The sequence below is a fragment of the Sus scrofa genome, chromosome 10, assembly GCF_054392235.1.
Source record: "Sus scrofa isolate SSC_HxYL_T2T_F1_AM1 chromosome 10, Sscrofa_HxYL_maternal_Yorkshire_Landrace_v2.0, whole genome shotgun sequence".
NCBI lineage: Eukaryota > Metazoa > Chordata > Mammalia > Artiodactyla > Suidae > Sus > Sus scrofa.
In genome coordinates, this window is record NC_139392.1 from 59,985,974 (window position 1) to 60,013,858 (window position 27,885).

At 43.3% G+C, this 27,885-nt stretch overlaps 1 protein-coding gene across 2 annotated transcripts; it reads left to right on the top strand.

Annotated features, from left to right (window-relative positions):
• Positions 1-545: 545 nt before the first annotated feature.
• APTX (aprataxin) lies at positions 546-26,632 on the top strand (the record flags this gene model as incomplete). Of its 2 annotated transcripts, none has more annotated exon segments than NM_001434882.1 (8): positions 546-603; positions 8,984-9,120; positions 12,058-12,104; positions 12,303-12,605; positions 13,188-13,247; positions 14,832-15,058; positions 24,467-24,570; positions 25,597-26,632. In NM_001434882.1, coding segments are annotated over 7 exon segments (1,029 nt in total). In that variant the 3' UTR covers positions 25,752-26,632.
• Between the last annotated feature and the right edge of the window lie 1,253 nt (positions 26,633-27,885).

The window sequence follows — 27,885 nt, forward strand, 5'->3', positions numbered from 1 at the left end:
AGATCCTGATTTTCTCCTCTGCCCCTCAGCCAATTCATTTAGTGAAAAGAGCATTAAAAAAAAAATCTTTAATATTAAAAAAAAAAAAATCTTTGCAGGTTTCCCCGCCTCTAGCCCCTCCAGTCCTATCTCTTCCAGGAAAGGAGAAAGCAGACTGTAGCTTTGAAAGGGGGTGAGAGAATAACGCAGGTAATTTGTATAGCGGAAAAGTCGCGGGCTTTTCCTTACGAAAAGAATGCCAAGAGGCTGCACAGCTGCCTAGACACGGCCACCGAGAGGACAGCTGCCTGGTCTCTGCCAATTCAGAAACCAAGAGGTGGTGACAGAAGTGCGGCTCTCGGGTAGAAAGATGCGGAGAGAGCCCGTTTTCAGTGGGATAACTGCCAGGAGCGTCCAAATTCGGACAGCGGCCCACTAAGCAATCAAGTGGGGCGGGCACTTCCCTAACCGGGCATCGGGCGAGACCCTCTCAGCCAATCTTGGGACAGACGATGGTAACGTCACTGGTTGCACTCCAGCCTGTCTCGCGACGTCATTCCTCAGCGCCGGAAGTTGTGCGTCATGGAGGAGTAACGTGAGCTTATCCCCCTCTGCTGTCTCGAGGTAAGGCAGTTGTTGGCCTACCTCCTCCGCTACCCTGCTGGCCGGATTGAAAGCCGTGGATGTGGGCCTCAGGTTGGTCCCCTACTGCCCCTGAGTGACGTTCTCACGGCTTCTGTCGGCAGGTGTTGCTTCATTCTAGGGCTTTGGGTGTCCCATTTCTCTCCTGCTATGTTTTGGCGGCTTTCACGTTGGTTTCGTCACACAGCGTTCTTTCTCTTGTGCCCATCACTTGTGTCAGTCGGAACACAAGCAGAGGAAAGATTAGAGAGTGGGCACTGTCCAACCCAAGGAGGCGGCTCAGCCTGTCAGGACGGATGTTTTCCCCAGAAACGCTCCCTGAAAGGAACTTGAGGGCCCTTCACAGCGCCCTCGACAGGCCTTATAGGAAGGTCAGAAGATGCAAGCCTTTTCTCACAGACTAGTGAGTGACTGTGGTTCAAGAAAACAAGGATGTAGGAGTTCCTGTTATGGCGCAGTGGTTAACGAATCCGACTGGGAACCATGAGGTCGCGGGTCGATCCCTGATCTTGCTCAGTGGGTTAAGGACCCGGCGTTGCCATGAGCTGTGGTGTAGGTCGCAGACGCTGCTTGGATCTGGTGTTGCTGTGGCTCTGGCGTAGGCCGATGGCTACAGCTCCAATTGGACCTCTACTCTGGGAACCTCCATATGCGCGGGAGCGGCCCTAGAATAAGCCAAAAAGACAAAAGAAAGAAGAAAACAAGGATATAATTTCCATATGGAATTAAATGTGGTCCAGATTTGGGGCCTTTTGGTTTATATTGGATATCACTAGAACGTTTGAGACAGGCTTCTTCCTATGGGGAGACGAAACAGATTTGTGCCCTTTCACCTTAGTTGCAGTCAGTGCTGTGGATGGTCATTTCCTTAGCTCCCGCTTTCATCCTACCTCCACTGTTAACAAGAGTGATACTAGTGTTGAATCCGTGTTTTTTGCCAGATGCTGAACTTTTTACATCTTAATTTAGCCCTTGTGACAATGCCATGGTGTAGAGCAATAATTAATATCATTTTACAGCTGAAGAAGTAAAGACAGCGTAGATAACTGACCTCAAGTCACATGGTGAGTAAGGTGGAGGAGGCAAGATTTGAACTCTAGCAGTTGGACTTCGGAGGCTTGGATGTTATCCACTGTTTTATATCAGTTTTCTTCAGCTTATTAAGCTCCCATACACCTTACTCTGTAACTATTTACTATGTTAGGGAGAAAATTGAGGTTATTACACGTGCTCCTCAAATTTCTGCCCCTCCTTTCCCTTCACACAAAGTAATCTAGATTTATACTTACGTTTACCTTTCCTTAAGTGTCATAGGATGAGCTGTGTCCTGATCAAAGCAGATTTCTTTATCTTTGCTTCTGACCTTTCTTTTATACTTGTGAGACCTTTTCTGCCCATATCTATGTCCCAGTGGTGTATAAACAAGGTCAGGTTTCTCAGATCCTTTCCCCCTCAATCCCAGCCAGAAAGAAAGAAGTGATCCATTTTCTTTTAGCTCTCATCCAGTAACTCTTTCCCCCTTTTTATCCAAACTTTTGAAGGAGTATTCTAAATTCTGTTTCCAACTCCTTACCTTGGTTTCCTGCAGTGTAGCTTTCAGACCTATCCTTCCCCTGATATTTTCCCTGGGGTGGATTACCTAGGCAGATAGATGTTTTTCAGTTGATTACTGGATCCCTTTGTTGCTTTTGAAACTTGTTAATATTTCTCCTGATTGCTTTTTTTTCTTTGTTGTTGTTGTTGTTGCTATTTCTTGGGCCGCTCCCGCGGCATATGGAAGTTCCCAGGCCAGGGGTTGAATCGGAGCTGTAGCCACCAGCCTACGCCAGAGCCATAGCAACGCGGGATCCGAGCCGCGTCTGCAACCTACACCACAGCTCATGGCGACACCGGGTCCTTAACCCGCTGAGCAAGGGCAGGGACCGAACCCGCAACCTCATGGTTCCTAGTCGGATTCCTTAACCACTACGCCACGACGGGAACTCCTCTCCTGATTGCTTTTTAAGGCGATATACCAGCTCCTTTATTCAGCATTTCTGTACGCTTTATTGCAGTACAGAGATGAACAAGTTAGAGTGCTTTCTCTTAAAGAGCTTACGTTCTAGCTGATTCTCCATGTGCTTTTCTAACCAGTCATTTCTCCCATGAATAGTCCTTTTTTTTTCTTTTTTTTTTTTGGTCTTTTCGCCTTTTCTAGGGCCTGTTCCTCTGGCATATGAAGGTTCCCAGGCTAAGGATCTAATCAGAGCTGTAGATGCCGGCCTACGCCAGAGCCACAGCAACAGCAACACCAGATCCAAGCCAAGTTTGCGACCTACACCACAGCTCACGGCAACACTGGATCCTTAACCCACTGAGCAAGGCCAGGGATCAAACCCGCAACCTCATGGTTCTTAGTTGGATACGTTAACCACTGCGCCATGATGGGAACTCCTTTTTCTTTCCCTCCCCTTTCCAGTGGATAGTCTTTTTCTTTGCCTAAAGTGTTGGGGGTTTCCAAGGCTTGTGATTCTAGCCACTGCTCTTTTCATTTGCTACACACTGCCTGAATGAGCATATTAACTGACTTTTTTTTCTTTTTTTTTCTTTTTCGGACCGAATATTCAGCGTATGGAAATTCCCCGGCTAGGGGTCAATTTGGAGCTATGGAAATTCCCCTGCTAGGGGTCAGTTTGGAGCTACAGCTGCTGCCTACACCACGCCCACAGCAACTCGGAATCCAAGCTGCTTCTGTGACCTACACCACACCTCATGGCAACCCCAGATCCCCAACCCACAGAGCAACGTGAGGGATCGAACCCTCATTCTCATGGATACTAGTCAGATTCGTTTCCGCTGCGCCAAAAGGGCAACTCCCAACTGGCTTGGTTTTAACTCCCTCCTGCATGTTCCCAAATCAAAATACCAGCTTAGACTACTCTTCTGAGTTTCATGTTCACCTCTAACTATACCGTGCTGGATAGCTTTGCCTGGAAGTTCCACAGACCATTCACATTCCACATTTCCCTGAACTTTTAGCACATCCATCACTAAGTCTTTTACTCCCTAAATATTTCTCAAATCCGCTCTTTTTCTCTGTCTCTATTATTGGCCTTTAAACCTTATCATCGCTCATTTGAAATATGATTGCCTTCTAACTAGTTTCCCCATCTCTAGTCCTATTCCCCACATACATGTTCTCCACACTAACTACTCTCCCTTAAATGATCTTTGAAAACAAACCTGAGTCAAAGTCCTGCTTAATAATATTTTAAAATCTGTCTGTTCATTCATCCAGTCTTTTCCTACTCATTTATTCATCAAATATGTATTGTTTACTAAACAAATAGAACTTCTAAAGTTTAGAACTTCCAAAGTTTGAGCTTCTCAGCCAGTCACACAGCGCTGTGCTTCATCTGGACCCACCTGCAACTCTGACCTCTTTTCCGCCTCATACTTTAGGTTGCAGCCAACCCCGAACTGCTCTTCATGCTCACCGTGCTATTTCTTCGTGCATTGCCCTTGCTGTTCCCTTTGACTATAATCTCTCTGATTCCTTTCTCCACTTCCTGCTTCTCACCTAATTAGGCTGCCCACTTTCACCTAATTAACCCAGTTAATATGTAGGTCTCATTTTAGGCCCACCTCTTATAGGAAACCTTGACACCTCCTTTCTCCTAGTCTAGGTTGGGTACTCCAGCTTTGTGCTCCCACAATAGCCTTTGCATAGACCTGTCATTAAACTTTCCACATTTGTTACAATTGTTTTTGAGTATCTCTCTTCCACAAGACTCTGAGCCTTTTGAATGCAAGAATAATGTATTATATCTGCATCAAACAGTACAAATGAGATGTATTATTTTTTTATTCCCAGCACCAGAAGGACATGAGGTACATAGTAAACATGCAGTTCTTTTGACTGAATGATCAAATAAGTGAAGACAAAAAGCATATGATGTATTTAAGAACCCATTCTTCAGAATAATTCAAATTCTAGTTCTGGCCCATGTTGGCTATGTGACTTGAACATGTTACTTATTTTCTCTAAGACTTAAGTTTTCCTTAGAATGAGAGTTGTTGTGAAGTTTAAATGACATGATATAAGTAAGACATTTACTAAGTGCCTATCCCATAGTGTGCACTTGATACAGGTGTGCTGAACACTAGGGGATCCAGAAGTACGAGACCACATCTGGCCTAGGCCAGTGATCTCCAGAGTTTCCTGAATGGCTGCAGTCTGTTTATAAGGAGATTATAATCTCATCTGGCCAATGGGATTCATATTTAATTTCAGAGACGGTAAATTGACCACACCAATAAAAAGATGCAGAGAAGAGGGGGACATGAAGGCCTAAGGGAGGAGGTAGGACTTGGGAGTTAAAAAGGATTTGGTTTTGCAGGAGGGAGGAGAGAGTATAATTCAGTACCCAGGAGAGCATATTAAGGATGATTTATTTGGGAGACCTGCTATAGTACATTATACCTGAAGGATGTGTGTGTGTGCAAGGGAGCATGATGTGAGTCCAGGGGAAGGGAGGAGAGAAAGGGGTGGGTAAATGGGACCAGTTCAGTGCAAAGAAGTGAGAGGTGAAATAAGTAACCTTTGTGGGGTTCTAACTCTGAGCCTGAGGGATTTGGGATTGATCAGGGCTGGGCAAGTTTCCAGGGCTGTGCTGAACATTCAGGACTTTAGGGGGAATGAAGCATGTGAATGTGTGTTTGTATAGGGCAGTAGGGATAGATCCTTTTATCCTGAAAAAGTCAGCCATGCTCTCAGCTGTCCATTGGATACTCTCCTGTCCCTGCCCTCCAACTATTCTCTCTTTAAGCTGCCCTTTTTTTTTTTTCTTTTTCGGGCCAAATCTGCGGCACATGGAAGTTCCCAGGCTAGGGGTTGAATCAGAACTGTAGCTGCTCGCCTACACCACAGACACAGCAATGTGGGATCTGAGCCACATCTGTGACCTACACCACAGCTCATGGCAATGCCAGATCTTTAACCCACTGGGTGCGGGCAGGAATCGAACTGCATCCTCAGGTTCGTTACTGCTGAACCACAGCAGGAACTCCCATGCCTTTTTTATTATTACTGTGAGTAATCAGTCAACATTTCCCAATGCTTAATGAAGACATGTTTCGCTTCTCAGTCCATCACCTGGTCATTCATCAGTTTCTAGCAAGTGCAAACAGATGCCCTTCTGAACACATAGCATTTAAATGTGGGATTTCCCTGGAGTTTTCTGGTAGCCTAGTGGTTGAGGATTCAATATTGTCACTGCTGTGGTACAGGTTTGGCCTGGGAACTTATGTATGCTGCAGGTACAACCCCTCCACCCCCCCAAAAAAAGTGGGACTTGCCTGTTAGCACCATTATCATTTGAGGCTCTGGGGTTTAGATTTGCAGCTGACTCTTCATGCTCTTGGAGTGGCTCCTTCACAAAGTCCTGCTCACCTGCCTTTTGAACCTTACTCTGGCCCACATACTTACAACCTCCTGACTAATCTCAGACTCTAGCTTTCCCCACTTCACCCTGCCTAAGCACAGCTGCTGTTGTTTCACTTTGCTGTGCAGCTCAGACCTTGGCAGTTGTCTGATATGGGTGGTTAAATCTCAACTTTTTGGCCTAGTATTCTTTCTGCACCTCTGCCTTTTATTGTGGCTCTCTGTGGCAGCTCCTTTGGGTCAGCCAACTAAGATCTTTTCACCCCCACCCATGACTTGTCATTGTTGAGGTTTATACTGTCACTTGCGTGTTTTGAAATGGAATGTTCATTCCCACTCCTTTTCTTTTCTGTCCCCTTGGCTCTTGGCCTTTTCTACTGGGCAGTTTCCAAAGCCTTTCCTGACTGATCCAACTTCTGTGACTGCACCTGCTCTGTGCTCATTTGCTTCTGCTGCCTTGCCTTATCCTGTCTTTGCAGATGATAACGAAACTCTGATTTTTAAAACTCTTAATTTTTTTTCTTTTCCCTATGAGTACAGAGCTTATGCAGAAGGCCTGAAGAAGGCATTTCTCAAAGAGAGGGTTTTTTTTTTTTAAATTTTTAATTTTTTTTTTGCTTTTTAGGGCCGCACCCTCAGCATATGCAGGTTCCCAGGCTAGGGGTCCAGTCGGAGGAGCTGCAGCTGCCGGCGTACACCACAGCCACAGCCACGCTGGATCTGAGCCACATCTGTGACCTACACCGCAGCTCACAGCAACACCAGATTCTTAACCCACGGAGCGAAGTCAGGGATCGAGTCTACAACCTTGTGGTTCCTAGTTGGATTCGTTTCTGCTGCACCACGACGGGAACTCCATCAAAGAAAGGGTTTTAGAGGCTCAAGCGTTAATAAGCTTCTGGAATCAGAGGGGGTGGGGGTGGGCATCCTGAAGATTTAGTCCTATCCCTCCCACAAGTCCCTGCTCTGCCCCGCAGTGTGATCTCATCCTCTTTCCTTGTCTTAACTTTCATGACACATTGATGCCTTTCAAATATATATATTCAGTTGAGGACAAATATTTCATTTTTGCATTAGAGCTAGTTTTAATTCTTTTTTTTTTTTTTTTTTTTTTGTCTTGTCTTTTTGCTATTCCTAGGGCTGCTCCCGCGGCATATGGAGGTTCCCAGGCTAGGGGTCTAATCAGAGCTGTAGCCGTCTATACACCACAGCCACAGCAACGTGGTATCTGAGCCGAATCTGCAACCTACACCACAGCTCACAGCAACGCCGGATTCCTGACCCACTGAGCGAGGCCAGGGATCGAACCTGCAACCTCACGGTTCATAGTCGGATTCGTTAACCACTGAGCCACAACGGGAACTCCTAGTCTTAATTCTTATAAGACAATTTTTAACAACCTTTGCTTTTATAAGCCCCTGACTCTTTCTCTTACCTGAAACACTTTCAGTTTTACTCTAAACTGTGTCTCCCAAATTGCAATTCCTAAGACCCTCGAATGAAGCTCTTTGTGTCCTCAAAACACACACATACATGCACACACATATTCAGTCCATTCCCCTTTCAGAACTTCATACCCACCCATATATACCAGGGTGACTCTAGGATCTTCCACAGGCAACTTAATCTAATTGTGTTTCAATCTGAAACCTTCCCTTCTTCACCTGTTGATTATCCCCAAATTATATCTGCCTGTGAACTCCTCATTTTGGTTGATGGGTATTTCTAAATTAGAAATCTTGTTCGGTATCTCCCTTTACTCCTTTGTCATTCCCCAAATGCAATCAGTAATTAAGCCTACCTTCATAGTTCCTTCTGCCTTTTCTCCTCCATCCCCTTTGTTTTGCCTTTTTTCAGCCCTCATCCTTTTACCGAATTTCTTCTCTTTCTCTTCTGCTGACACTCTACATGAAGTTGTTTTTCAAAAGAGTACCAGCACCTCCGCTAGTGTTGTGCAGGATGTGTACTGCATAAAGGTGCTGCATCCACACTTTAGAAATTGTAGGCTTGTGTATTTATTATGACAGTTTTCTGGTAGATGGCACTAAAATGTATTTTTTTGTTTGCTTAGGTCCACACTCGCAGCATATGGAAGTTCTCAGGCTAGGGGTCGAGTGAGATCTGTAGCTCCTGGCCTATGCTGCAGCCACAGCAATTAGAGATCGGAGCTGCTTCTGTGACCTGCACCACAGCTCACGGCAATGCTGGATCCTTAACCCAGTGAATGAGGCCAGGGGTCAAACCAGCATCTTCATGCATACCAGTCGGATTCGTTTCCACTGCACCACAGCAGGAACTCCCTAAAATGTATTCTAACATCAGTATGTTATGACAGTTAAGGAAAGGAAACCTTCTAATACACGTAAAGATGCTCGTGGACATGAAGAACCTCATTTGTTCTTATGTCCTTAGTCCTTCGCCAGGCAAATTTCTTGTCCTTTAAAACCTAGTGTAAATATCCCTTCTTCATGAAACCTTTTTTTTGATACTCCCTGTAAGAATCAGTCTTTCCTTTCCCTGGCTAAGGCCTTATTTAGTTACTCCCTTATGGTGGGAATTACATTATATCATAATAATTGGTATGTGAGTCTGTCTGCCCCATTGTACTCCAGGTCCCTGAAGAATGCGGACAGTGTTTCATCATCCTTTGATCCTCGGCATGTAGCCTAATGTCCATCATGTACAGTATGCCAGTAAACAAATATTTGCGTAGCATAATTCAGGCACAGAAGTAAATACTTATCCACATTATCTTATTTAATCCTCACAAGCCTCAGGAGTCCTATCATTATCATATTTACAGGTGAGGAAATTCAGACTGGGGAGGTGAAGTCACTTGCCTCAAGAGGAACAGCTGGTAATGGCATATGTGTGTCTGGGTGTGGCCCTGGAGGACTTGTGCTGATGTTTCCAGCAATTCTCTTGTGTTTTGTCTCTCAGAATAATGACGCGGGTATGCTGGTTGGTGAGACAGGACAGCCGGCACCAGCGTATCAAGCTTCCACATTTGGAAGCAGTCATTGTTGGGCGAGGCCCAGAGACCAAGATCACTGACAAGAAGTGCTCTCGACAGCAAGGTAACTGGTCATGGCAATGAATGCAGAGATTACTATGTTTGGCTCCTTCAGATAGTAATAATCAAAGATGCACCGGATGCTACTGATGGAAAAGAAAACCTTTTGTGTGCCATACGCAAAACTCAGGAACAGAACTCTTAAGTCAACACCAGGGCCTTATGCATTCCTGATCCCATCCTCTGACCCCGGGGTGACTCTGAAAGTAGTTAATATTCAGTGTTGGGAGCAGGCAGGTTCCACTTTGTACTGTGGGGTGGTAGAACTGAGTCCTGCACTCTGCCCAGAGAGACTGCTTGTTGGGCAGTGAGACAGTTGAGTTTGGGATTTCCAGGATGAAATCGTGTTTGAGAGGTGATGGGATGAATCCATCCTGTACATATAGCCGCACTCAGAGGATGGTATGTTTAGGAGACTATGGGGATTTCTCTTGTGGCTCAGCGGCTTTAAGGATCTGGTCTTAACACTGCAGTGGCTTGGGTTGCTGCTCTGGTGCGGGTTTAAAAATAATATTAAAAAAAAAAAAAAAGGCCATGGCATCCAGCTCTTGAAATGGCTTTCCTAGGATTTATTTTTTTTTTTATTTTTTTTTTATTTTTTAATTTTATTTATTTATTTTTTTAAGTCTGTTTTTTTTTTTTTTTAATTTTCCCACTGTACAGCAAGGGGGTCAGGTTATCCTTACATGTATACATTACAATTACAGTTTTTCCCCCACCATTTCTTCTGTTGCAACATGAGTATCTAGACATAGTTCTCAATGCTATTCAGCGGGATCTCCTTGTAAATCTATTCTAGGTTGTGACTGATAAGCCCAAGCTCCCGATCCCTCCCACTCCCTCCCCCTCCCATCAGGTAACCACAAGTCTCTTCTCCAAGTCCATGATTTTCTTTTCTGAGGAGATGTTCATTTGTGCTGGATATTAGATTCCAGTTATAAGTGATATCATATGGTATTTGTCTTTGTCTTTCTGGCTCATTTCACTCAGTATGAGATTCTCTAGTTCCATCCATGTTGCTGCAAATGGCATGATGTCATCCTTTTTTATGGCTGAGTAGTATTCCATCGTGTATATATACCACATCTTCCGAATCCAATCCTCTGTCGATGGACATTTTTTCCTAGGATTTAATAAAATGAAAGGCCTCAGGAAAAACCATATACCTCGTTTTTTTAACTTGTAAATTTCAGGCATACTCACTGATTATAGGCCTTCCCCTAGCAGGATTCCTCATAGCAGGATTTCCTTAGTCTTGGAATCTGCAGCACTGATTATGGTTTCTCCCGCATGAGTTAATTTAAATGGGAGGAAAAAAAAAAAGGCCATGCTTGAGCTGACTAAGCCAAAGATACGGAATTAGACACAGCTTCTTCTTGCTCTCTGTTCCCCTTGTCACAGTAGCAGCTGTAGGGTGTGTATGTCAGTCTGTCTTCTGCCTATCCTCTCTGGAGCAGCTGTGGCATCTCTTTGCTCCCTGTCTCACCCCAGAAACTTTTTTCTTCTTGCCTTCCCTTCCCTTTTCTTTAAGTATTGTTGTTTTTGTTTTTTTCATGGCTGCACCTGTGACATATGGAAGTTCCTGGGCCAGGGATTGCATCTGAGTTGCAGCTGAGGCAATGCCAGATCCTTTAACCCATTGCATCAGGCCGGATTGAACCCATGCCTCCGCATCAACCTGGGCTGCTGCAGTCAAGTTCTTAATCCACTGTGCCACAGTGGGAACTCTGAAGTATTGTTGATTTACACGGTCATGTTAATTTCTGCTGTACAGAAAAGTGATTCACATTCTTTTTTAAACTTATCCATTATGGTTTATCATAGGACATTGAATATAGTTCTCTCTGCTATGCAGTAGGACTTTATTGTTTATGAAACTTTTTGTTCACTTATATGAACATGAATGTTTAGTGTTACTTTTCCCACACATGCTTAGACTGTTCTGTCCCTGCAGTACTCTTTTGAGAATTTTCTGTCCACTTTTTCTACGCAGCGTCAGCTGAACTTTGTTTTCCAGGAATATATCTTTTACGTCTTTCTCTGTAGGCATCTGGTAGTTTCATATAACAGTGGAAGTCTTAATTTTTATTTTTTTTTTTTAGGGCTGCATCCCCTGCATATGGAAGTTCCCAGGCTAGGGGTCGGATTGTAGCTGCAGCTGCCGGTCTACACCACAGCCACAGCAACCCCAGATTCTTAACCCACTGAGCGAGGCCAGGAATCAAACCCAAATCCTCAGATCCTAGTCAGATTCATTTCTGCTGTGCCACAACGGGAACTCTAATGGAAGTCTAATTTATTTATTTATGTATTTACTTACTTAACTTACTTACTTTTTGGCCATACCCATGGCATGTGGAATTTCCCAGGCCAGGGATCGAACCTGTGCCGCAGTTGCAGCCTACGCCACAGCTGCGGCAGCAGTGCTGGATCCTTAACCCTCTGCATCACAAGGGAGCTTCCAGTGGAAGTCTAACTTAATCTTGAGCTGTATGACCTTGTGAGAGAAGTAGGTCCCCTTCCCTGACTGCAGAGTCTATGACCCTAAGTGAGCCAAGGACTCTGGAATAGGGAGATTGGTGGGGATTCAGTGAAGCTGCCTTATAGAGATATTAGCACTAGCCAAGGGAGTATGTATGTTATTGGGCATTATATGTTTTCGTTTGTTTGTTTCGGCCACACCTGTGACCCATGTGGGCCAGGGATCAAACCCGCACTACAGTGACAATGATGGATCCTTAACCCCCTGAGCCATGAGAGAATGCCTATTGGGCATTTTATGGAAGGATTTGGAGCTCTAACCACCTGAATCACAGATGATTTTGCTTGTAGACCTTTGAGGAAACCCTTGTCAAGTTGCCTCATTGTCTTGTTGGGAGAACAGGAACGAGTGTCTGGTTCTCTGTGACCTTTGGGTTTAACTGTTTTCATTCTCTTTCAGTGCAATTGAAAGCAGAATGTAACAAAGGATATGTCAAGGTAAAGCAGGTATGTGTGTTTGTAACTTGGATTTCCAGTTATACTTGATGATTTTCTTATGCTGTTGACTTTAGAGTGTCTGTGCCAGCCAGTAAAGTGAATATTAGGCATGGTGCCTGGCACATAGTAAGTGGTTAAACATAGCTGTGGCTATATTACTAATGGTATTATTGCTATTATTATAATTACGTTCTGACTCTTCCGCAGGTAGGGGTCAATCCCACCAGCATTGACTCAGTCATAATTGGTAAGGACCAAGAGATGAAGCTGCAGCCTGGCCAGGTTCTCCACATGGTGAATGAACTTTATCCATATGTTATAGAGTTTGAGGAAGAGGCAAAGAGCCCTGGCCTGAAAACACACAGGAAGAGAAAGAGGTCAGGCAACAGTGATTCTGTAGAAAGGGATGCTTCTCAGGAAGCTAAGCCCAGTACAGGAGCAGAACCTGGGAGCAACCCTAGCCAGTGCTCTGTGCCCCCAAAGAAGGAAAAGGATGCAGCCACCAAAAAGGTGAGGATCATGTGCTTGACAGATAATATGGAGATTAAATGAGATGTAATGACTGCTTAATTATTTTGTATGCTGTAAAGCCCAGACATGTGAACGCTTATTATCCATGATGAAAGAGTCACTTTTTTGTGTCTCCAGTCATTTGGATGAATGACCTTTTATTCTTGAACTCCTGAGGTTAGCCACTTGAAGGTAGGGTGGTAACAGTAGTATGTTTGGCATTGAGCTACTAAGATGGCTCAGTCATGTGTGTGTCTATAAAAGGTTAACATCAAAACTCTTCATAGATCGTGTAATTCACAGCCTGATGTCAAAGCAGAAACTTAACCAAACTGTAGATGGAGTGGGAGAGGGCAAATAAGATGCAGTTCAGTCTGCGTTTCCAGCTTCTGCCTAGACATGAAGAGCTCAATATGGGAAGAAAATGGGAATACCTTATGGTTTATAAAGGCAAAAGATTGAGGTAAAGGGATATAGTTTAATTCTTAAAAAGTAACCTTATTTCAACTTTGGTTGCACTTTTTTTGATGTACAGTATTAACTATCAGCATTTGCAATTTACATTACCCTTTTTTGTTTTAGGAATCATTGAGCCACTGGAGTCAAGGCTTGAAGATTTCCATGGAGGACCCTAAAATGCAGGTCAGAATAAAATTTTGGCATTGAAGTATATTGCATGTCACTCCACAGAGGTCATAACTACAAATGAAGTCAGAGGAGAGCACTCCTTCTGAATGCGATTCATTTTATTGGGCTGTTTTGTGAGATTGAGTGGCCTTTCTTTTTTTTTTTTTTTTTTGTCTTTTTGCCATTTCTTGGGCCGCTCCCGCGGCATATGGAGGTTCCCAGGCTAGGGGTCGAATCGGAGCTGTAGCTGCCAGCCTACGCCAGAGCCACAGCAACGCGGGATCCGAGCCACGTCTGCGACCTACACCACAGCTCACCGCAACACCGGATCGTTAACCCACTGAGCAAGGGCAGGGATCGAACCTGCAACCTCATGGTTCCTAGTCAGATTCGTTAACTACTGCGCCACGACGGGAACTCCAAAATGGCATTTTTTTTGGTTTTTTTTTCTATTTCTTGGGCCGCTCCAGCGGCATATGCAGGTTCCCAGGCTAGGGGTCCAATCGGAGCTGTATATGCCAGAGCCACAGCAATGCGGGATCCGAACCACGTCTGCAACCTACACACAGCTCACGGCAACGCCAGATCGTTAACCCACTGAGCAAGGGCAGGGACCGAACCCGCAACTCACAGTTCCTAGTCGGATTCATTAACCACTGCGCCACGACGGGAACTCCCGAGTGGGCTTTCTTTTGTCACTATGTTAGCATGTTAGCAACTGGAACTCTTTGGAGAGAAGCTAAGTTTTTTTTCTTTTTCTTTTTCGGTCTTTTTAGAGTCAAACGTGTGGCATATGGAAGTTCCCAGGCTAGGGGTCAAATCGGAGCTACAGCTGCCAGCCACAGCCACAGCCACAGCCACAGCCACAGCAATGGGGATCTGAGCTGTGTCTGTGACCTACAGCATAGCTCCTGGCAACGCTGGATCCTTAACCCACTGAGTGATGCCAGGGGTTGAATCCACATCCTCATGGATACTAGTTGGATTCGCTTCCTGTGATCCACGACAGGAACTCCAGAAGCTAAGTTTTTCAAATGAATATCCTCTCTGCCTTGTTCCTCTGACCTTCTGGGTACCATCAAGTTGTCTTAACCTTAGTGTGGGTCGCTTTCAACAGAGCATCAGATAATGTATTGTGACTGTATACTGGGCTGCCCTGGGATTACTAGTCAGCCGTCATCCTGGGAGGAGTCTTTGAGTTCGTAAATTACATCCCGGGGTGACAAGCCTTCTTGGAACACACTTGCTTGTGTCCTGTGGTCTGCTGTGTTAGAGTGGAAAAGGGTGCATTTGAATTTATGCCTACAGGGATTTTACATCAGATCCACAGGAACTATTTTGTGCTGGGCCTCTTCTGTGTGTTCTGTGTAGTATGGTGACTCTGGGGTAACTAGAGCTGTGCTGGCTTCCCGCTTAGTAACTTTGTGACCTGGCATAATTACTCAACTTCTCTGAACCTCTGCCCTCATCTAGCAAAGTTGGGATGCTAAGACCTTCTGCATAAGATTGTGGGGAAATTGAGTTAATAAATATGACAGTGTCTGGCACACACAAGATGTGTGGTAGATGGCTGTTTTCTTCTCTTGTGCCCCCTGCTAGGTTTACAAAGATGACCAGGTGGTGGTGATTAAGGATAAATACCCCAAGGCTCGTTACCACTGGCTGGTCTTACCATGGGCCTCCATTTCCAGTCTGAAGGCTGTTACCAGAGAACACCTTGAGCTCCTCAGACACATGCACACTGTGGGGGAAAAGGTGATTGCAGACTTTGCTGGCTCCAGCAAACTCCGCTTCCGATTGGGCTACCACGCCATTCCTAGCATGAGGTAAGCCTTGTGGGGAGTGCTGCCATGTCCTGGTTCTGTCTGAGTGGACAGACAGATTCTGCCTGGGTCTGCTGAGTGTCCCAGTAGCCTGAGGCTCAGGGGACTAAGGGGGGGGGGGGGATGTTTCCAAAGCAGGTGGGCTGAAACTTCTACCTATCTGCTTGACATGCTTACAAGCCTTGGGTTCCTACTTCTGCTTGTAACTGGATAATGTACAGTTCTTAGAGGGTAAACTCTGAGAGCCTAACCTGTTAGATGAAGCAGTTTCACTACCCTCAGGAACTGTGGTCAGTGACTTTTTTCAGCTTTTTCAGAAGCATCTATAACCCCAAACACTTAAGGACCATTGTTTTGAAGGAGACAAGTTTCACTGACTTCTCTCATGACAACTTAGTAGATCTGAGATTTAAAATAAAAAGAGAAAAAAGTGTAGAGTCTGTTTTCCTTCCGATCATACCCAGAAGGATTTAGAAAGGAATGATTGATTCTTTTCAAAGAATTCAGGCAAGGCATGTTTTTCATTCTTTTGAGCTAAGCAACAAGATAAGCAGTCTCATTGGATTTCTGAGTTATCTTTTTTTTTTTTTTTTTGGTGGTAAAATATACATAAGTGTACAATTCAGTGGCATTAAGTAGGTTCACATTGTTTTGCAACCATCACCAACATCTATTTCTAGAATATATTCCCAAACTACCTTTCTCTCTCTCTTTTTTGTTCTTCTTTTTTTCGGCTGTACCTGTGGCATATGGAAGCCCCTGGGCCAGGGATTGAATCCATAACACTGGATCGGACAGACTGGGGATTGATCCTGAACTGCCACAGTCAACACTGGATCCTTATCCTGCTGTGCCACAGTGGGAACTCCCCAAACTACCTTTCATTCCTCCTCTTCTCCTAGTCCCTGGCAGCCACCATTCTGTTTTCTGTCTCTATGAATTTGATCACCCTAGGTACCTCATACCTCACACCAGTGGGATCATACAGTATCTATCGTTTTGTGGCTGGCTTATTTCATTTAGGATAATGTCTTCAAGGTCCATCCATGATGCAGCATGTATCAGAATTTCTTTTGGTTATTTTTTTTAACTACCCAACATTCTTCACATTTTATTACGTGAATAATTATGGCTTAGATTACTGGCCACTAACCAAATGAAAGTTTTGTACCACATTTTCCCCTATCATACTCTTTATCTTGTTTTCTTTTTCTTTTTTTTTTCTTTGTCAGCTGCCCTGCGGCATATAGTGTTCCCAGGCTAGGATCAGATCCAAGCCACACTTGCAACAGCTGCAGCAGGGCTGTATCCTTTAACCCATTGTGCTGGGCCAGGGATTGAACCTGTGTCTTGGTGCTGCGTAGATGCTGCCGATACCATTGCACCACTGTGGGAGCTATGTACTCTTTATTTTAAATTGAGACATAACTTACATACAGTAAAATGCATAGTAAGTTTTATAGTTTGATCAGTTTGGGCACATGTATATGCCATGTCACTATCGCTGTGGTCAAGATACAGAACATTTTGGAGTTCCCATCATGGCTCAGCAGAAACGAATCTGACTAGCATCCATGAAGACACAGGTTTGATCCCTGGCCTTGCTCACTGGGTTAAGGATCTGGTGTTGCCATGAGCTATGGTGTAGGTCACAGACATGGCTCGGATCTAACGTTGCTGTGGCTGTGGTGTAGCCCGGCAGCTACAACTCAGTTTCAACCCCTAGCGTGGCCTCTGATGCAACCCTAAAAAGCAAAAAAAAGAAAAAAGAAAAAGATATAGAACATTTCTCTCTCCCGGGAAGTTCTCTTGTGCACTTTTCTAGTTCATCCTCCCTCAACCCCCAACTGTTACTCTGATTTCTTTCAGCATAGGTGAGTTTTGTCTGTTTTAGAACTTAATATAAATGGAATCATACAATGTATATTTTTTCGGTTAGCATAATGGATTTTGAGATTCATGCATGTTGTGTTTATCATGGAGATACTCCGTGTTTTTGTTCCTGTGTAAACAAATACCTAGAAGTGGAATTGCTGGGTCACAGGGTGGATATATGTTGCATCTCATTAAAAATATTTTTTAATTGTGAAAACCTTATTCAAAAATTTAGGGCAGGGAGTTCCTGTCATGGCGCAATGGTTAACAAATCCGACCAGGAACCATGAGGTTGCGGGTTCGATCCCTGGCCTTGCTCATTGGGTTAAGGATCCGGCGTTGCCGTGAGCTGTGGTGTGGGTCATAAATTAGGCTCGGATCCCACGTTGCTGTGGCTCTAGTGTAGGCCGGTGGCTACAGTTACGATCTGACCCCTAGCCTGGGAACCTTCATATGCTGCCAGGAGCGGCCCTAGAAAAAGGCAAAAAGCCAAAAAAAAAAAAAAAATTTAGGGCAAAAAGCCACCCATAGTCCTCTTTCCCTGCTACTGTGGGGCTCATGACTTACAGCCCTTGAACCCAGGGCCCTTTTCACATAGTCATCATGGTGTCTGTACCACCTTCATGTAATGAGTGCTAAAGTGCTAGGGAGGGTGCCCAGAACAAGAGCCGTGACTGGTGTGAGTGAGGAGCAAGATGAACAGTCAGTAAAGTTGCCACTTATGTATTCTTTTATGATTACTGTTTATGACATATGTTTGAATAAATTAAACATAGAAAGGAAAATATTTTTTCTGTTGTGAAAGTAATATATCAATTTAGAAAATGTAAAAATGAAAGTGTGAAGCAGAACCAAGATCTTCCATAATATTGCCGCTGATTAAACTCTAGATCTTATTGGAATTTCACTCATTTTTCTTTCACTCTTTTTCTGCTTCAGGATCCCACATTGCATTTATTTGTTGTGTCTCTCCTTAGTTTTCCCAATCTGTGGCAGTTCCCCCCTCTTTCCTGGTTTTCATGACCTTGACACTTTTTTTTTTTTTTTTTTGTCTTTTTGCCTTTTCTTGGGCTGCTCCCACGGCACATGAGGTTCCCAGGCTAGGGGTCGAATCGGAACTGTAGCCACCGGCCTACACTAGAGCCACAGCAACGTGGGATCTGAGCCTCATCTGTGACCCACACCACAGCTCATGGCAACACCGGATCCTTAACCCACTGAGCAAGGCCAGGGATTGAACCCGCAACCTCATGGTTCCTAGTCGGATTCATTAACCACTGAGCTACGACGGGAACTCCATGACCTTGACACTTTTGATGAGTACTGGTTAGTTGTTTCATAGTGTCTCAATTGGGGTTTATCTGATGTTTTTTCATGGCTAGGTCGAGGTTATGCCTTTTTTTTTATTTTGCAAAAATACCACAGAACCACCAGTTAAGTCCTTTTTTTTTTTTTTGCTACATCTTTTGTCTCCCCAAACTTAAGTCCAGTGATTTTAGCATCTATTAGTGAATCTTTTCTGGCAACAGTTATTATTAAGTTTATTATTAGGGTGTTTACCTAATGATAATTTTGTGTTTCCCTCATTCCTTCTCCTTTATTAATTAGAATTCTTTTGTATAGAAGCTGTCTCTTCCCCTCATCCCCTGCCTTTTTTTTTTTTCCTTTTGGCCAAGCCCTCAGCATGTGGAAGTTCCTGGGCCAAGGATTGAATCCATGCCACAGCAGTGACCTGAACCCCTGCAGTGACAATGCTGGATCCTTAACCCACTGTGCCGCAAGGGAACTCCTCTCTCCTCCTTTATGTATTTATTGTATGGACTCATAGATATTTATTCTCTTCCATAGATTTCAATTTAGTCTATCACTGTTTATTTTCTTGCTCAAATTGTTCCAGCTTTGGTCACTGGAAACTCCTTTAGGTTGGCTCCTATATCACTTTGACATACTTCAAACATTTTTTGAGCACTTTCTTATTTTCTGGCCCCTTATTTTTTAGAACAAGGTATTCCAGGTTTATCTTATATTTTTCCTGTTCTAGCCTGGAATGAATCACTTCTCCAAAGAGCCGTAATTCCTTTTATTGGAAAATGACATTTATAAACAAGACTTAAGCAGTAGGTTTCCGTGGAGAGAAGTGTTTGATTCCAGAGTGTTTTGCTTCTAGGTCCTCTCAGCAGATGGGGCCAGGAAATACACATGTGAATCCTAACCTACACAAATACATATGCCTCATTATTTATTTCTCTATCCATGTACATATGTGGATAACCATGAGTTCCTGCTGATACCTCTGATTGCAGCCCAACTCTACAAAGTTTATTTTTGTCTTCCCCTTTCCCATTCTTATCTTCCCTTTTCCTTTTTCATGATTTCTTCAGCAGTGAGAAATCCAGCTCTCATTAGCTATAATAAATTCACTTATTTGTTCAGTCCCTAGTACATGTATAAAACAGTTGCAGAATTGCTAACCCACATCCATGTGAGAAAGACATATACTCATTAGACCACAGTAGTTGTATAGAGCTTTTAAAATTTTTACAGAATCCAGTCAAAATGCTCTTTTCTAAACTTAATTAGGGTAGTTATTTTCTTCCTTACCCCCTTCAGTGTGGTTCCCTTATTCATTTGTAATACAGTTAGGCTTATTTCTTAGTGCTGATATTCTATTTTGGATTCCCACATATACTGGTTGATTTTGATGACTTACTGGAGGAAAGTGAAATACTTCTGATTCTAAGAGTCAAAGCTAGGAGGAGTTCCTGCTGTGGTGCAGTGGGTTAAGGATTCGGCGCTGCCTCAGCTGTGGCATAGATTGCAGCTGCAGTGTAGGTTGCAGCTGAGGCACCAAGTTTATCCCTGGCCTGGAAACTTCCATATGCCACAGATGTGGCTATTAAAAAAAAAGAGAGTCAAAGTTATACAAAAGGTCATCCTACTTGGTTTAACAAATCCAAATGAGAACTCTTGATTTCCTTTCCCTTAAACCTGTTTTTCCCATAAACTTCTCCATCTCAGTAAGTAGAGCCTCCCCAAACCCACATCAGATCCATTAGTTGTTCCTGTCAGTCTGTTCCAAAATGTATTGCTTCTTGGAGTTCCCGTCATGGCGCAGTGGTTAAGAAATCCGACTAGGAACCATGAGGTTGTGGGTTCGACCCCTGGCCTTGCTCAGTGGGTTAAGGATCCGGTGTTGCCATGAGCTGTGGTGTGGGTCATAAATGAGGCTTGGATCCCACGTTGCTGTGGCTCTAGTGTAGGACGGTGGCTACAGCTCCAATTAGACCCCTAGCCTGGGAACTCCATATGCTGTGGGAGCGGCTCAAGAAAAGGCAAAAAGACAAAAAAAAAAAAAAAAAAAGTATTGCTTCTTGTCATCTCGATTGCTGTAGCTCTAGTCTAAACCATGATTATTTCTGGCCTGTACTGCTGCAGCAGCCTCCCAACTGGTCACTCTGTATCCATCCTTACCCTTTCTACAGCCCTCTGTCTACACAGTAATCAGCATGATCTTTTTTTTTTTTTTTTTTTGTTGCTCAATGAATTTATTACATTTATAGTTGTACAATGATCATCACAATTTTATAGGATTTCCATCCCCCACCCCCAACGCATCCCCCCACCCCCCACACTGTCTCTTTTGGAGACCATAAGTTTTTCAAAGTCTTTGAGTCAGTACCTGTTCTGCAAAGAAATTCGTTCGGTTTTTTCAGATTCCGCATGTCAGTGATAGATAGCATTTGATGTTGGTGTCTCATTGTCTGACTGATTTCACTTAGCATGATAACTTCTATGTCCATCCATGTTGCTAAAAATGCCAGTATTTTGTTCCTCTAATGGCTGAGTCATATTCCATTGTGTATATGTACCACATCTTCTTGATCCACTCCTCTGTCGATGGATATTTAGGTTGTTTCCATGTCTTGGCTATTGCAAATAGTGCTGCAGTGATCATTGGAGTACATGTGTCTTTGCGAGTTGTGGTTTTCTCTGGGTAGATGCCCAGGAGTGGGATTGCTGGATCAAATGGTAGTTCTATTTTGAGTTTTCTGAGGAATCTCCATACTGCTTTCCACAGTGGTTGCACCAATTTGCAATCCCACCAACAGTGTACTAGTGTTCCTTTTTTTCCACACCCTCTCCAGCACTTATTGTTTGTAGACTTTTTGATGATGGCCGTTCTGACAGGTGTAAGGTACCTCATAGTGGTTTTGATTTGCATTTCCCTAGTGATGAGTGATGTTGAACATCTTTTCATGTGTTTTTTTGCCCTCCATATGTCTCCTTTGGAGAATCATCTATTTAGATCTTCTGCCCTTTTTTTGATGGGGTGGTTTTTGTTGTTGTTTTTTTTTTTTTTTTGCTTTTTAGGGCCACATCTACAGCATGTGGAAGTTCCCAGGCTAGGGGTCAAATGGGAGCTACAGCCCCCAGCCTACACCACAGCCACAGCAACTTGGGATCTGAACTGCATCTGTGACCTACACTAAAGCTCATGGCAATGTCTGGATCCCCGAGCCACTGCACAAAGCCAGGAATCGAACCTGCATCCTCATGGATACTAGTCATATTCGTTTCTGCTGTGCCATCATGGGAACTCCCAGGGGTTGTTTTTTTAGTATTGAGCAGTAGAAGGTGTTTATAAATTTTGGAGATTAATCCCTTGTCAGTCGAATCATTTGCAAAGATTTTCTCCCATTCTGTGGGTTGTCTTTTTGTTTTGTTTAGGGTTTCCTTTGCTGTGCAGAAACTTTTAAGTTTAATTAGATCCCATTTGTTTATTTTTGTTTTTACCGTCATTACTCTAAGAGGTGGATCTGAGAAGATGTTGCTATCATTTATGTCAGAGAGTGTTTGGCCTATGTTTTCCTCTAAGAGTTTTATAGTATCTGGTCTTATATCTAGGTCTTTAATCCATTTTGAGTTCATTTTTGTGTGTGGTGTTAAGGAGTGTTCTAATTTCATTCTTTTCCATGTGGCTGTCCAGTTTTCCCAGCACCATATATTGAACAGGCTATCTTTCTCCATTGTGTATTCTTGCCTCCTTTGTCATAGGTTAGCTGGCTGTAGGTGCGTAGGTTTAATTCTGGGCTTTCTATCCTGTTCCACTGATCTCTATTTCTGTCTTTGTGCCAGTACCATACAATTTTGATGACTATTGCTTTGTAGTATAGTCTGAGGTCCAGGAGCCTGATTCCTCCAGCTCCATTTTTGTTTTTCAGGATATCTTTTGGCTATTCTGGATCTTTCGTGCTTCCAAACAAACTTTATCTTTTTTTTTTTTTTTTTTTTTTTTTTTGTCTTTTTGCTATTTCTTGGGCTGCTTCCACGGCATGTGGAGGTTCCCAGGCTAGGGGTCGAATCGGAGCTGTAGCCACCAGCCTATGCCAGAGCCACAGCAACACGGGATCCAAGCCGCGTCTGCAACCTACACCACAGCTCACAGCAACGCCGGATCGTTAACCCGCTGAGCAAGGTCAGGGACCGAACCCGCAACCTCATGGTTCCTAGTCGGATTCATTAGCCACTGCGCCATGACGGGAACTCCTCCAAACAAACTTTAAAATGTTTTGTTCAAGTTCTGTGAAAAATGTCCTTGGTAATTTGATAGGGATTGCATTGAATCTGTAGATTGCCTTGGGTAGCATAGTCATTTTGATAATATTGACTCTTCCAATCCAAGAGCATGATATGTCTTTCCATCTGTTTATGTCATCTTTGATTTTTTTCATCATGTCTTATAGTTTTCAGAGTACAGGTCTTTTGTCTCTTTAGGTAGGTTTGCTCCTAGGTATTTTATCCTTTTGAATGCGATGGTAAACAGGACTGCTTCCCTAATTTCTCTTTCTGATCTTTCATTATTAGTATATAGAAATGCCGTCGATTTCTGTATGTTAATTTTGTATCCTGCGACTTTGCCAAATTCATGGATGAGCTCTAACAGTTTTCTGGTAGAGTCTTTAGGATTCTCTAGGTATAGTATCATGTCATCTGCAAACAGTGATAGTTTTACTTCTTCCTTTGCAATTTGGATTCCTTTTATTTCTTTTACTTCTCTGATTGCTGTGGCTAGGAATTCCAAAACTATGTTGAAGAGTAGTGGTGAGAGTGGAATTCCTTATCTTGTTCCTGATCTCAGTGGGAATTCTTTCAGCTTTTCACCGTTGAGAATGATGTTCACTGTGGGTTTGTCATATATGGCCTTTATCATGTTGAGGTAGGTTCCCTCTATGCCTACTTTCTGAAGGGCTTTTATCAGAAATGGGTGTTGGATTTTGTCCAGCATGATCTTTTAAAGTATAAATCAGATAATAGTGCTCTGTGGCTTAAAATCCCTCAATGGCTTTCAGAATAAAAGCAAACCCTCTGCTGACCTGTAAGAGTCTTTATGATATGGCTCCTCCCGTTGCTGCTCCTTCTTTCCAGCCATTCTGGCCATATTACCTTTCCTTTCCTTGGTTGCACCAAACTCTTTATCATCTCAGGGCCTTCATTCACACTTGGCCTTCGCACTCCCTGTAATACTCTTTCCTCAGATCTTTGCTTGCTGACTGCTTTCTTAGCTGAAATCACTGCCAGGGAGAGCCCTTTCTTGAACACTCTAGGTTCTTAAAGAGGCAACCTCTACCCCCTAGGCACTTTCTATCCCATTTCCCTGTTTCACTTTTTTTTCTCAGCAGTGTTAACAATTAGAATTGTCCTTATTTATTTACTTATTATTATTCTCTCCCCTCATTAGAATATAATTTCTATAAGAGCACAGGCCTTTCCCATTTTGTTCACTGCTAAATTCCCAGAGCTAGAGCAATGCTTGACCCTAGTAGGTACTTAATGAGCAGTAAATATTCTTTTTTTTTTTTTTTGCCTTTTTGATCCGCACCTTCGGCACAGAGAGGTTCCCAGTCTAGTGGTCAAATCGGAGCTGCAGCCACTGGCCCACGCCACAGGCCCCAGCAACACTGGATCCAAGCCATGTCTGCAACCTACATCACAGCTCACGGCAACGCCAGATCCTTAACCTGCTGAGCGAGGCCAAGGATCGAACCCTCATCCTCATGGATCCTAGTTGGGTTCGTTAACCGCTGAGCCACGAAAGGAACTCCGAGCAGTAAATATTTTTTATTTTTTTTAATTTTTTTGTCTTTTTGCCTTTTCTAGGGCGCTCCCATGGCATATGGAGGTTCCCAGGCTAGGGGTCTAATCAGAGCTATAGCCTCCGGCCTACGCCACAGCCACAGCAACACCAGATCTGAGCCGAGTCTGACCTACACCACAGCTCATGGCAGTGCTGGATCCTTAACCCACTGAGCAAGGCCAGGGATCGAACCTGCAACCTCATGGTTCCTAGTCAGATTTGTTAACCACTGTCCATGATGGGAACTCTGAGAGCAGTAAATATTCTTAAGTGAATAAATGAATTGAGTGGAATAGAAACACTATCAATATTTTATATCCTCATACTTTTACTGTTTGTCATTTTGATTAAACTGTAGTTTTTATTGGGTTTAATGGTCAGTCTTTTTCCCTCTCAACTAGTCACGTACACCTTCATGTGATCAGCCAGGACTTTGATTCTCCTTGCCTTAAAAACAAAAAGCATTGGAATTCTTTCAATACCGAATACTTCCTGGAATCACAAGGTAAACAGTATTTTTTGATTTTCACCAGTTGTCCTTACATTTGTTTCAGTTATTTCCCTATTGATAAATTGTCTTCAGGAGTTCCCATTGTGGAGCAGCGGAAACAAATCTGACTAGGAACCATGAGGTTGCAGGTTCAATCCCTGGCCTCTCTCAGTGGGTTAACGATCCAGTGTTGCCGTGAGCTGTGGTATAGGTCACAGATGCAGCTCGGATCTGGTGTTGCTGTGGCTGTGGTGTAGGCCAGCAGTTGTAGCTCTGATTAGACCCCTAGCCTGGGAACCTCCTCTATATGAGGTTGTGGCCCTAAAAATGACAAAAAGACAATAAATAAATAAACAAATAAATAAATAAATATTGGCTTCAAAAACCATGTACAACTTTGTGTTGCCTACACAGAGAGCCCCATTAAAAGGAACTGGATTATTTGGATTGTAGTAGGATTGCCACTTTGTTATCAGCAGACTTCTTAGGGAACTTAGAATACTGTTAATGTCAGGGTCCAAAGAATGTTGTTTATTCTAACAACAGGAGACTTAAGTGTGGTCCTGAGAATTATTGGAGTTAATGGGTCTGAAAGCTCTAAACTGTTATGTCTTTCTTCTGTCATCAGTTGGGAGGAGTGTGGGGGCTGCCTTCTGTCAAGAGTGGTTACCTAACAGGGTCTGTGTGTATGTAGAAGGAAGCATATGTAGAAGAGGTATGTACATTGTAGAACTTTGTATTCTAGGATGTTAACTAGCTAACCAGGGGTTAAGCCCTGTGATAACAAGCCTTTGACATAGTAACATGGATTGCTTAGAGTGTGTCCTGGAGGAATGTAATAATCTCAGAGGTAGGTTGCTTAGGTTTAGAATCTGCCAAGCCCATTCCCCTAACCTCTAGTTGACTAGCTTCAAGGATACCTGGCCTATTTGGAGTCAGATTTTCCTTTTAATTGTTTGTGGGTTTTTTTTTTGTTTTTTGTTTTCGTATCTTGGCTTTCCAGAGTAGCTGAGGTCTAAACTTTTTTTTCCTTTCTTGCAGCTGTGATTGAGATGGTACAAGAGGCTGGCAGAGTGACTGTCCGAGATGGGATGCCTGAGCTCTTGAAGCTGCCCCTCCGTTGTCATGAGTGCCAGCAGCTGCTGCCTTCCATCCCTCAGCTGAAAGAGCATCTCAGGAAGCACTGGCCAAAGTGACTCTGCAGCAGGTGTGGCTGGTTGTTTACAGCAAATTCCTGGCACCTCTTTGGAATTAAATGTGAATTTTTATTTCTTGAATTAAAACATACATTTTTTTTTTTTTAAACAAAACTTGTTCTATTCCTGAGTGGCCACAATGTGAGGTGACTCAAATTAGTTCAGGAATTAGGAATTTGGGTTTGTCATGGCTATGGTCTCTGTTAAGGATGGCTGGGACAGGCATGACCCAGCATCTCCAGAAGCCCTGTCAAAGTTTAATAGGAGTAAAGCTATGTTCAAACTGACCTGATGCAGGATATGAAAGCAGAAGACTGCTTATGTATTTCTGTTTCTAGTGATACCCTTCACCAGAGCAGCCAGAATGGTCTCTTGTTTATCCCAAAGGCACTAATTGGGATTGTAATCTGATCTTAACCTGGTCTGTAATATTCTTTCTCTTTCCCCCTTTCATTCCTTTCTATTCCCAACTACCCAAATGCTCCCTTCTTGGGAAGCCTGTCTCATCAGTTATCAGTAGTTTAATCTAGGTGATGTGGGGGGAGGGAATTTTCTTCTTTTTTTTAATGGCCGAACTGTGCATATGGAAGTTCCTGGGCCAGGGATTAAACCCAAGCCACAGCAGTGACCTATGCTGTAGCTGCAGCAACACTGGATCCTTTAACCTACTGTGCTGGGCCAGGGATGGAACCTGAGCCACTGCAGTCAGATTATTAACCCACTGCACCACAGCTGGAACTCTTGAGTTTCCTTCTAATATCAGGAGTTCCTGGCTGAAAATGAAATACTCAGCCATGTATTCATCACTGTTCAAATGTCAGGTCTTCTTAGTGGCCTGCTTGAATCTGTTGTCTAAAAATAAAGTTCATTTGTTTGGGGCATCTCTCTTGGGTAATTGAAAACTTTCAGGAGTTCAGCTGATAGTCACAGTGTTAGTTCTGATGTTGAAAAGGTAATTACTGAATGAGAAAATTGCACAGAACCCCATCTCTCCACTTTTCCCTGAGAACAAACATGGATGGAGTGGTTGGATTAAGTTGGTTTTTGGATAACATCAGAACTAAAGGTGAAGGGAAATCTAAAACGTTTTTGATCAATTGTTGATCTGTTTGGGGATGTGACTTTTTTTGTTCTAAAGTTTGTTTAAAAAAAAAAAAGCCAACAACCTCTCTGGAGAGGGAAAACCTCAATCCACACAGACCACATTTGATCTCATTGTCTTTCACAAGTAAGATGCCACAGTGGTTTTTGATGAGTGTGGAAATAGTCATAATTACTAGTAATTAATGAGTATAGCAGCTAACACTTGTCCAACTCTTGTGTTTCTAGCATTAGCGCTTTATTCAGATGATCTCATTTATTTCTCACTGTATGTAACTCTGGGGGGAGTAGGCACTATTGTTATGCCGTTTTCTTTAAAGAAAGATCTAAGATCTAAAAATGAAGATCTAAGAATCCTTTTTTATCTTAGCCCTATCATAGCCAGTTTTTTGTTGGTTTTTTTTTTTTTTTTTGTCCTTTTAGGGCCACACCCGCATCATATGGAGGTTCCCAGGCTAGGGGTCTAATTGGAACTGTAGCCACAGCAACTCGGGATCCGAGCCTCACCTGCGATCTGCAGCACAGCTCATGGCAGTGCCAGATCCTTAACCCAGTGAGCGAGGCCAGGGATCAAACCCACAACCTCATGGTTCCTAGTCTGCTGCGCCACGACGGGAACTCGATAGCCAGTTTTATTAAAATTAAAGGCAGCTGTTTTATTAAAATTAAGTGGTTGAATGTAGATGGACACTATAGACTTTTAGCCAAGAAGGCATATTTTTAAATGAGTTCTTCTGTTGCTATAAGAGAAGGTAGGTAAAATATTACAGAGCTGAACTGGAACCTGAAATTAAGCAAGTGAATGCCTCGTATGAGAGCATGAAGAATAGGCTTTGAATAGATCTCAAGTCAGCTGGAAGAAAGGGCTCTCAAATTCCATTAACCTCTCTAAAATGGAGTAATATAATATTTATATCTTAATATGTTATTAGTTTTTTTTAAAGCAAGCTAACTACCACCAAGGAATGAGCTTTGGGTTTTAGAGTTTCCTCATGATGAGGGTTCTGATGCTTTTGACTCAGGGACGGGTTGG